This window comes from Schistocerca americana, chromosome 7, assembly GCF_021461395.2.
Source record: "Schistocerca americana isolate TAMUIC-IGC-003095 chromosome 7, iqSchAmer2.1, whole genome shotgun sequence".
NCBI lineage: Eukaryota > Metazoa > Arthropoda > Insecta > Orthoptera > Acrididae > Schistocerca > Schistocerca americana.
Window position 1 is genome coordinate 71,682,619 of NC_060125.1, and position 12,164 is coordinate 71,694,782.

The following is a 12,164-nucleotide window of genomic DNA, read 5'->3' on the forward strand; positions in this document are numbered from 1 at the left end:
GATTGTAAATATGAACAGTAATTAATTTAAAAGCCCATATTAAAAGTTTTTAACTGAAGATTTATGACACCTTGTTTCGCTATCGTTTCCTCTCATAAAATTTTTTATTTAGACAATTAGCTCTGTTTCGTAAGAATATCCATTTCTAGCCGTAGTAATAAGCAGCTGTCGTTTCGGTTTCAATATGGCGTCTAGTGCAAAGTTTGGCTTCTAGTTTTAAGGAGCCACCCTCAGGTTTCTTTTCTGTACACTCTCTGTTCTGTGCCTGAGATGTGCGTGCGTATAGGATAACATAGCCTCTGTTCTACACAGGCTTTGGCCGCAGTTATTCTAGTTTGCGGCGGAGCTGTTTATAACTTCTCAAGCCAAACTGTTTAGTGCACCAACTTCGAGACGCTTCTTGTTGTCTGTGCCTTCTCTCAGCATCGGTAGACACTCACTCAGCCGATGTAAAGCAGCGTTGAAGAAACACCGACTAAACAGCTACCATGTATAGTGCGCATATTTCAAATTTGTAAGCAAATTTGCAAAATTTCGGAAGTTCGCGATTCCAGTAAAACTTGGTTGAAAATGTTTTAAACTTCAAGTAATTAGGCTTTATTGCAGCCAGAGCAAATTGTAAATGGATTTGAAGTCCGTATTTAGTCTCCAACTAATACTGATGCATCTAATTGTTTTTGCCACAAGTTCTCCAGACGACAGCAGCCAGATGTCCGTAAGTCCGACTCGAATGGTTTTAACCTTCTGTACAGTCACCGACCCGCAGCTATTCGCGAGTTACTGTACCAAAGCCTTTCAGTGGGCTTCTTAGAATGAAATGCCGCCATACTGCCTCATGATATTCACGAAACACGCCACACGGCGTTTGTAATACGACAAGAAAGTTCACATGCAAATAACATCCAAACAAGTCCACTTAAAAGTCCAGCCTTTCACGGTAATGTCCAAAGGTAAAGTCGCTTATAATTCCGAAAACGGAACAGATAGAACATAAGATTTCTTTCATCTTAACAAAAGTTCGACTGCAGCGGTTTCACATTGATGTGTACAATAACGTGATTCACGAGCGACTCCAAAAGATATAGACACTGTAGCACAAAACCCTACAGAAAGCGTGGGAAATGCTTAATCCTATTGGCTGATGATTTAAGCACCCAACCGGAACAGCTCCAGCCGTTAGTTACTCTCGGTGGTCACCAAGTCAAGTACCAGAAACACAGAAAGCAATTTATAAAAGAACTTCTGAATTTACGAAAGCAAATATAATTCGAATACACCAAAATATGAATTATCCCGAGGAATGAATTACTAACTGATTTAGCTACGGAATTGTCTTCTGCGTGCTTTTATACAAAAACATTCGCACCAGGACATACATCACATGATTCATGATTGCACAAGAACTCTCCCACCCACACATTTTACATAGTTCTTAATAAAATAAAACATCCGCACTATACGTATGTCCTCCATATACTCCCTCAGTCTCTCCACAACACTCGCACACCAAAACATAGTTAAATAATAGTTTTTCCACTCAGTTACTTTTGCACATCAGAAATCTGTTGTAATGAAGGGAAAGAGAAGTCCAGAAGAACAATTTATAAGAACAGGTATTTTTGGTCATAGTTTCAACTGATATTATGAATCAGTAATTTACAGTCCCTTGCTCAGTTTTTCTGTAACGGAAAAGTTTTTATGGTTTTTATGTAAATTTCTGTATCTTGGAAAGTACTGAAAATCCTGAAGTGCCATTTTTGCAGTACAGATGTATTATCAATACAAGTCTATATATGGAATATGAAAAGGATCGAACAAGTTTTAATACTATTCCTTTCGATTCACTGGGAGTGTACATGACGAATTCGTAAGCACGGTTGTAAGATCACGGTACCAGCGGCGAGCTTCACCTTAATGTGTAATAGCTTCGAATAATTTCCTATGGTAGAAGCTGACTGTCATTTCACTTAAAGAAAAACTGTTATGCGACACCAAGCAGTAGTTCAAGTGCCTTACACCAGACGTAGAAATGAATATTCTGCCAAGATTAATTGAAATCTTGCCTCTAGCAAAGTCTCCCCACTAATGTCAACGAAATTTTCCAATGTGTGCGTTCATACACTGATTAGCCAGCTCGGTTTATTCACTTTTTGAACATAATTATATAGTAAAAAGCTTTTAGTTTTGTACGATGACGTCTTCTCTTCCCACACTAAAAGACAAACGTTCATCAAGAAAATTCCTCAGTGAAAAAATTCCATAATAATCTGATGTTAAGTTTAGTTTCTCAGGAAACCTAACTTTTTGTACTTAGGTGTGTCGCCAATTTGTCAGGCGTTTTCGACTAGTAACACCTGTGTATTGCGCTGCTGCAGCCACCGAAAACACGAGCTGGGAGAGCCACTGTCCCATGCGGTCACACAGTGATGCTTCGAGAGCCTTCACAATCTGAATATAGCACAAATTTTTATAATGTGACAGGTGTGGAACTCTCTCTTGTTCAGCATCGTTTTGATCAAGTATGTGAAGAAATTGTCTCTCTAATGAATGTTTTCCAAAATACAGAATATGTAAATCCATTAACAATTTACATTTTTCAATTTTACTCCGCTGCAGAGCTAACATAAATTTTTTGCGCAAAATTGTTTCAAAATGTGCCTGTCGAGTTGTACTCTTTTTGAATTTACGTGCAATTTTATAGTACATTATAATTAGAACTAGGAAAAATTACTTTCAATCGCAGTTATCAGCTTCTAAGCTTCCGAGATTTCATGCAATAAAATTCATTTTATGCTGACTTGAAACTATTCAGTATTACCTTCGGCTGAGGTTGATTTAACTGCTACAATATTTGACATTAAATGTAACCGTCGGAGGGTGAGGAGGAATGGAGCAATGACAGACAAAAATAATATACTGTCTGAGGAGGTTTTATTCAGGAAATGTACAATTAAGCGTATGCAGTCAGAGCGACTGATATAAGAATTTAATGCATTTCACTGCATATAGTGGTTAATGTTCCCAAAGTGTTGTTTTATATATCAGATTCACATCAGTTTCGCCAAGCAGTAAATACCAGTAAGTTGGAAAGACATCTGAGAAGAGAATTATATTCCAAGGAAGAAAAATAGTTTAAGGTCTGCACACGAAGTTGCACTTTTGTCAGGGGTGCGAAAGGATTTGGAAGATCATTTGAACTCGATGGATAGTCACTTGAAAACGGGTTGGTACATAATTATCTGCAAAACTGAATCATGGGAATGGCTGTAGTGAAATTGAATCGGAAGATGGAGAGGGAATGAGGTTAGGAAATGACTCTGCAAGTGCTACATCCGTTTTGCTATATGGGCAGCAAAACAACTCACGATGTCGTTATGAAAACATGGGGAAATATTGCAACATCCAAGGTAAATTAAAGTGGTAGTTAGTCCCTTCTGAAAGTATTTGTTTGCAGTGTAGCCTCAGTATGGAAGTGACACATGGATTATAAACCATACGGTCAATAGAAGAACAGAACCTTTTGAAATGTGGAGCTCCAGAAGAATGTGGTAGATCGTATTGGTAAAGTGCATGTAGAATAAAGAGGCACATAACAGAATCAGCGAGAACAGAAATTTATGGCTCAATTCAATTAAAATAAAGGTTCGATTGATGGGAATCCTCATGAGGCGTCATAGAATTGTCAGTCTGGTAATGGACGGAAGGATACGGAAAAGAACTGTAGAGGAGACAAGGGTTTGACCACAGCAGGCAGGTTGAAAAGAAGTTCATCAGAAATTGTTAGGATTATGGATGGAAGAATAGGCCTTCACAGGGTAAACTAGAGTGGAATGCTGCAAATAAACGAGTCCTATGACTGCAGGCCGCAAAAACAACAAGGTGACGTAAAAAGAATAACTCATATACATAAATTCCGTTTTTAATGTTTTTCAATGCAAATACGTATGCGCTGTGTGTTTGTATGCTTTCCAAGTTTTTCTCGCGATAAGGGATAACGTATATCTCTTCTGTAGGTGTAACACTATGGGAGCGATTCTCTTCAACTGTAGAAGCACAGTAGAGAGGAACTGGAGCAGTATTCCATTAATAATTGGTTCTATCCTACCTAAAAGTTAGTTTAGCTTCATCGCTAGAATTACACAAAAGGGGAAAGATCCTCCCTATACTCTACGCATCATTTACTCCGAAGTTACTAGTCATTCCTACAGCAATTCGTGTACCGTAGTCGAAGGAGGGATCTTGTCTATAATGTTCTGCTGCATTCAGGCAAGTTCATTACATCCATGAGAAACATCCTCAACCAGGTGAAATTGTTAAATAAGGCGTATACACGAATACGAAATTAGTAATCTCCACATCTATATTATTTTGTTAAATATATCACAATAACAGTATGTTTACAAATTATGTAGAGCATCAGTATTTAATTAAGTTTCCACCAATCACTACGATACTGAGATTGTAAATCACGCGCTTAAAGGCAATGATTTTTTTCTTGTTTTCAGAAAACCGGCGACGTAACAACGATGTGCAAGTTGCAGCTTTATCTGAGTACGATGTTATCCGAAATTTTCATGTACTGCTGGTATGCGGACGGGATAGTACAGCAAGTAAGTGACATAATAAGAAGGCGGGCGCTGTATTATCATCCGTTATAAAAACCGTTCACTGTCACGATGTGAAAAATAACCATATGATATAGTTCTTAGCTACTTCCACTGTCACACACTGAAAACCCTATCTTTTGCGCGGTAATGCCTATGTAACAATTTGTAGCTTCCCTCATGACACACTTATTAAACTACGTTACGTAAAAGAAGTAGTACACTTCGTTGCAAGCAGTGAAATAGCGTGCCTTTTGAAATTTGTGTAGTCTCCCCCAAAAATTCAACAACTTCAACGACATTAAAATTCTGTGCAAGACGCTTTCATGATAGCATACGCTTGTAATGAGTTCGTATCAAAGATATAAGGAAATATGGCCCAAACAGATACATGCGGTATCTTGGTACATCCAAAGGAATGCCAACAGTCTTAGCATTTCGTGTCGTATTATTCGCGATTGTACTAAGCATGGGACGGAAAGAGTGGTACAATTCTGGTATCCTATTAATTCAACCTAATGGGCCTCAGAAGTAAAAGAGAGGGAGAGAGAGAGAGAGAGAGAGAGAGAGAGAGAGAGAGAGAGAGAGAGATAGATTTGGAAAATCCATAAAAATTACAAAAATGTATGTAGGTGTGTATGTAAGTATATATGAGCGTTCTAAATCTCCTCCTGAACCATTGGAGCGATTTCAACCAAACTTGGTACACATATCATTAACAGTCTAGAAAGAACCACTGTTGGGAAAAGAACCACCCATCAAAGGGATATGAGTGGGGGTGGAAAAGCAAGAAGCCCGCAATGCGAGAATACCCATTTTTTAGTCATCCAGTATTTGCGAATGAGAGCCCTTTGAGACTTGCAACTAACGTTACACATACTTTCAAACCTTTACGAAACTTATCTCTCTGACAATCCCCCCCCCCCCCCCGTCCCCATCCACCCACACACATAATGATGGAAGGACAAATGTTTACGGCTTACTACAATTTCTCTGATCATGCAGTGAATCTGCCGAATAATGCAAGAGGTTTTAATTTTTTACTCCGTTGCTACTAACTCTATTCGCAACACTTTTTGCAGTCAGCATCCGCATCTGCCACTGAATGTACTACGGAAATGTATCATTGTACGACCCACAGTTCAGGAGATGCGACGTCATAAACATTTAGCTGCGTAAAACATAAAATGAATGGCGAAGTTCGCTAGACGAACAGGTGGAATATGTGTACAAATAAGTGTGAAATTTATGAAATGTGTGTGTAATGTATCTGACGTGTGTGCAGACGGGCAATGCCAAGGCTAATAAGCTCAAAAGCTTGTCCTAAGCCCCTGGAACCAACTGAATAAAATTTGATGCACCTATTAGTCACAGTCCGGAAATAAATACTTTAGGGGGAAGAGCCACCAACATAGTGCTGAGGCCGGTGTGGAGAGAGAAGGGATGGGCGGAGATGAGAAGACATCGGAGGGGAGAAGGGAGGAGACAGGCTTGGCCACCAGACTCGCCTGACATTATGGAGCATATCTGGAATGCCTTGCAACGTACTGTTCAGGAGAGATCTCCACCCACTCGTACTCCTACGTACTTATGGGTAGCCCTGCAAGATTCATAGCGTCAGTTTCCTCCAGGACTTCTTCTGACATTAGTCGAGTCCATGCCACGTCGTGTTGCGGCACTTCTGCGTGCTATCGGGGGCCCTACACGATATTAAGCAGATGTACCATTTTCTTTGACTGTTCAGTGTATGCTGAATGTTATAATTCCGCCCAGAACAAGCTCTTCGAATATATGAGAAAGGACATTTGCTCCGTTCAGATATTGTCAGGGAGTAAGAAAACTGACCGGTACACGACAGGTACGTTTTTCCGTCAGATCACCACATCTTCGTGGAAGGGAAAGGGGAGATGTGTTGGATTCGCTAAGGTATAGCCGTCTGCCCAAGAAGAAAACATGACTTGACGCGCCACAATAATTTTATCTCGGTAAATGTTGTAGGAATGAGGGAGAAGAATTGCGTGATTGGATGGGAGAAGTGAGAGAGATAAGAGAATGCCACGTCGCTTACGTTGCTGTCTGAGTGTGACACCTGAATCACAAGCTGTGTGCTGATGACTCTGTCTGTGTTCTCCCCGATGGATGACCTGCGTATTCCTCGGAAGTCACCTCCCCTGACCGCTCCTACCGCTTACCGTGCCCTAATAAATATGTTTCTTTTTTGGTAACATCAACTGGCCACAATACGTGTAACATTAGATTTTTCGCTTTATGGATCTAAGGTGGAGTATTCAAAGATATACAAATACGAATTAATAAATTACTATCATGTCGTTAATTGTGCTAATTACAATAACAACTTAAGTTCTTCAAGACGCTACTGATGGTTTTGGAGAATCTACTTTTTCTTCGAAGAATTAGAGAATTTACACATATTTTGGGGTCAGCTTGCTACGACGGCATAACTTAAAAACCTCTCAGACGGGTGTTTCAGTGCAACTTTTAAGTCACCGAAACTAACGCTAAGGACTTCGCTCAAAGAATGATAATAATGAAAACTGAATACTACAGCTAATTATACTCTCAGTACTTCGACGCATAGCACTAAAATCACTGGATCATCTAATTCATTAACCGATGCGCTGTTTGCATTATCCGTCTCTTTTCTGCTATATTTTCATTACTTTGTAGGTTACTGTATGTCATTTGTGACTGTGTTCTTTTGGTATTAATCACAAACTGATCCCACGACCTGTTCATGGCTTCTTGGGTAAGGTCTGAAGAATATTTCTATGTGAAAATACATGTTATCTGGATCTTCAGTGATCTGTAAATAGGATATACGTTGTTTCTTTTCTGTTATAGCTATAGCTTTTACGTAATGTCAGATCTTGCTTTATTTTATCCCACTCAACTCATCTGTTTTAATCAGTTATTTCCCGAGACAAGCAAATATTAAGTCTTCTTCTGCACAGACCTCTCATTCCTCTTTCCTTCATAAAAAAAAGGTTCAAATGGCTCTGAGCACTAAGGGACTTAACTTCTGAGGTCATCAGTCCCCTAGAACTTAGAACTACTTAAACCTAACTAACATAAGGACGTCAGACACATCCATGCCCGAGGCAGGATTCGAACCTGCGACCGTAGCAGTCGCGCGGTTCCGAACTGAGCGCCTTAACCGCGAGACTACCGCGGCCGGCCCGGATTCGAACCTGCGACCGTAGCGATCGCGCGGTTCCAGACTGAAGCGCCAAGAACCGCTCGTCCACCTCGGCCGGCCCTTTATAAAATACACGTATACTAAAAAGTAATAAAGTCTGAACATCATGCACAATGCATCTCAGTATTTGTGACGTCAAATGCTGAACTATTTGTCGTATCATGATATAATTTTGTAGATGCATTCAACGATATGTTGATAGTAGGAAGTGAAAACCTCTTCACTCTACTTTGTTAGATTTTACAGCAGAGGCAAAAACGGTTTCTTGAAAAATCAATGAAGTGATACAGATAATGTTGCTACATGTGTAGTTACATAATGGAGGCGTAGTTATTGACAGATTAGAAAAATCCAAGTACTTTGAAATCCCTCTTTGGTAATGGAGTTGCTGTTTACTGAAATCATGAGTCTTTTACGGACAGGTGGCATTACGAGGTTTTCGTTGCCAACGATCGATATCCCCCCCCCCCCCCCCCCCAGGAACCATGGACCTTGCCGTTCGTGGGGAGGCTTTCGTGCCTCAGCGATACAGATGGCCGTACCGTAGGTGCAACCACAACGGAGGGGTATCTGTTGAGAGGCCAGACAAATCTGTGGTTCCTAAAGAGTGGCAGCAGCCTTTTCAGTAGTTGCGTGGGAAACAGTCTGGATGATTGACTGATCTGGCCATGTAACACTAACCAAAACAGCCTTGCTGTGCTGTTACTGCAACGGCTGAAAGCAAGGGGAAACTACAGCAGTAATTTTTCCCGAGGGCATGCAGCTTTACTGTATGGTTAAATGATGATGGCGTCCTCTTGGGTAAAATGTTCCGGAGGTAAAATAGTCCCCCATTCGGATCTCCGGGCGGGGACTACTCAAGAGGACGTCGTTATCAGGAGAAAGAAAACTGGCGTTCTATGGATCGGGGCGGGGAATGTCAGATCCCTTAATCGGGCTGGTAGGTTAGAAAATTTAATACGGGAAATGGACAGGTTAAAGTTAGATATAGTGGGAATTAGTGAAGTTCGGTGGCAGGAGGAACAAGACTTTTGGTCAGGTGAATACAGAGTTATAAATACGAAAGCAAAAAGGGATAATGCAGGAGTAGGTTTAATAATGAATAAAAAAATAGGATTGCGGGTAAGCTACCACAATCAGCATAGTGAACGCATTATTGTGGCCATGATGGACACGAAGCCCACGCCTACTACAGTAGTACAAGTTTATATGCCAACTAGCTCTGCAGATGATGAAGAAATTGATGAAATGGATGATGAGATAAAATAAATTATTCAGGTAGTGAAGAAAGACGAAAATATAATAGTCATCGGTGACTGGAATTCGAGAGTAGGAAAAGGGAGAGATGGAAATAGTAGGTGAGTGTGGATTGGGGGTAAGAAATGAAAGAGCAATCCGTCTGGTAGAACTTTGCACAGAGTTGGTTCAAGAATCATGAAAGAAGGTTATATACACGGAAGAATCACGGAGATACTAGTAGGTATCAGATAGATTATATAATGGTAAGACATAGATTTAGGAACCAGGTTTTAAATTGTAGGACATTTCCAGGGGCAGATGTGGACTCTGATGACCACAATCTGATGGTTATGATCTGTAGATGAAAACTGAAGACGAAAACTGAATAAACCAGAGGTTGTACAGAGTTTCAGGGAGAGCATAAGGGAACAATAGACTGGAATGGGTGACAGAAATACGGTAGAAGAAGAAAGGGTAGCTCTGGGGGATGAATTAGTGAAGGCAGCAGAGGATCAAGTCGGTAAAAAGGCGAGGGCTAGTAGAAATCCGTGGGTAACAGAAGAAATATTGAATTTAATTCATCAAAGGAAAAAATATAAAAATGCAGTAAATGAAGCAGGCAAAAAGGAATACAAACGTCTGAAAATTGAGATTGACAGGAGGTGCAAAATGGTTAAGCAGGGATGACTAGAGGACAATTGTTAGGATGTAAAGGCTTATCTCACTAGGGGTGAGATAGATACTGCCTACAGGAAAATTAAAGAGACCTTTGGAGAAACCACTTGTATGAAAATCAAGAGCTCAGACGGAAACCCAGTTCTGAGCAAAGAAGGGAAAGCAGAAAGGTGGAAGGAGTATATAGAGGGTCTATAGAAGGGCGATGTACTTGAGGACAATTTTATGGAAACGGAAGAGGATGTAGAGGAAGATGAAATGGGGGATACGATACTGCGTGAAGAGTTTGACAGAGCACTGAAAGACCTGAGTCAAAACAGGGCCCCGGGAGTAGACAACATTCCATTAGAACCACTGACGGCCTTGGGAGAGCCAGTCATGACAAAACTCTACCATCTGGCGAGCAAGATGTATGAGACAGCCGAAATACCCTCACATTTCAAGAAGAATATAATAATTCCAATCCCAAAGAAAGCAGGTGTCGACAGATGTGAAAATTACCGAACTATCAGTTTAATAAGTCACATTCTTTACAGACGAATGGAGAAACTGGCAGAAGCCGACATCTGGGAAGATCAGTTTGGATTCCGTAGAAATGTTGGAACACGTGAGGCAGTACTGACCTTACGACATATCTTAGAAGAAAGATTCAGGAAAGGCAAACCTACGACTGTAGCATTTGTAGACTTAGAGAAAGCTTTTGACAATATTGACTGGAATACTCTCTTTCAAGTTCTGAGGGTGGCAGGGGTAGAATACAGGGAGCGAAAGGTCATTTACAATTTGTATAGAAACCAGATGGCAGTTATAAGAGTCGAGGGATATGAAAGGGAAGCAGTGGTTGGGAAGGGAGTGAGACAGTGTTGTAGCCTTTCCCCGATGCTATTGAATCTGTATATTGAGCAAGCAGTAAAGGAAACAAAAGAAAAGTTCGGAGTAGGTATCAAAATCCATGGAGAAGAAATAAAGACTTTCAGGTCCGCCGATGACATTGTAATTCTGTCAGAGACTGCAAAGACTTGGAAGAGCAGTTGAACGGAATGGACAGTGTCTTGAAGAGAGGGTATAAGATGAACATCAACAAAAGCAAAACGAGGATAATGGAATGTAGTCGAATTAAGTCGGGTGATGTTGAAGGAATTAGATTAGGAAATGAGGCACTTAAAGTAGTAAAGGAGTTTTGCTATTTGGGGAGAAAAATAACTGATGATGGTCGAAGTAGAGAGGATATTAAATGTAGACTGGCAATGGCAACGAAAGCGTTTCTGAAGAAGAGAAATTTGTTAACATTGAGTGTAGATTTAAGTGTCAGGAAGTCGTTTCTGAAAGTATATGTATAGAGTGTAGCCATGTATGGAAGTGAAACCTGGACGATAAATAGCTTAGACAAGAAGAGAATAGCAGCTTTCGAAATGTGGTGCTACAGAAGAATGCTAAAGATTAGATGGGTAGATCACATAACTAACGAGGAGGTATTGAATAGAATTGGGGAGGAGTTTGTGGCACAACATGAGAAGAAGAAGGGACCGGTTGGTAGGACATGTTCTGAGGCATCAAGGGATCACAAATCTAGCATAGGAGGGTCGCGCGGTGGGTAAAAATCGTAGAGGGAGACCAAAAGATGAATTCACTAAGCAGATAAGAAGAATGTAGGTTGCAGTAAGTACTGGGAGATGAAGAAGCTTGCACAGGATAGAGTAGCTTGGAGAGCTGCATCAAACCAGTCTCTGGACTGAAGACCACAACAACAACAACCTGAGTCTTCACAGGATCGTCCCATATAATCTTACGCCCTGCTATGCAAACCATGGGACTGTGTCAAGTAGGAAATATTCAAACATTGTTTCCCAACCCCTCCCCCCCCCCCCTCCTAACCATGCCATTCCATGTCAGTGCCAAGACCAGTAACAACAGGGGGGGAACTGCGAATGCGACGCATTTCAAAGGCAGTGCAGTTGTACTGGATACGAATTTTTCAACAGTATGGTTCAAATGGTTCAAATGGCTCTGAGCACTATGGGACTCAACTGCTGTGGTCATAAGTCCCCTAGAACTTAGAACTATTTAAACCTAACTAACCTAAGGACATCACACACAACCATGCCCGAAGCAGGATTCGAACCTGCGACCGTAGCGGTCGTGCGGTTCCAGACTGAAGCGCCTTTAACCGCGCGGCAACTCCGGCCGGCCCCAACAGTATGGACAAAAACAAAATAATTTTTCAGTGTTGTCTATTTCTGGCGCACTGAAGACGTAATGTAAATTTTATCTGGTTCAATCTGTTGGGATACGGACAGACGCAACCAATTCCACAGATTTTCCCACTCATTTAGCTTCATGATCGAAAAAAAAGGTTTTTCACACACAAATATTGATTTAAATATTGTAGCATTTTTGCAATTTCATTATAGATACGTGCAAATTCTACC

The 12,164-nt window shown here is 40.8% G+C and overlaps 1 protein-coding gene across 1 annotated transcript in view; it reads left to right on the forward strand.

Moving 5' to 3' along the window:
* Window positions 1-2,426: 2,426 nt before the first annotated feature.
* Window positions 2,427-12,164, forward strand: part of LOC124622713 (odorant receptor Or2-like) — a 158,495-nt gene continuing 148,757 nt past the window's right edge. The window contains exon 1 of the mRNA XM_047148502.1: window positions 2,427-2,519. Within this exon, the coding sequence (XP_047004458.1) occupies window positions 2,427-2,519 (93 nt within the window). The remainder of the gene's footprint in view (window positions 2,520-12,164) is intronic.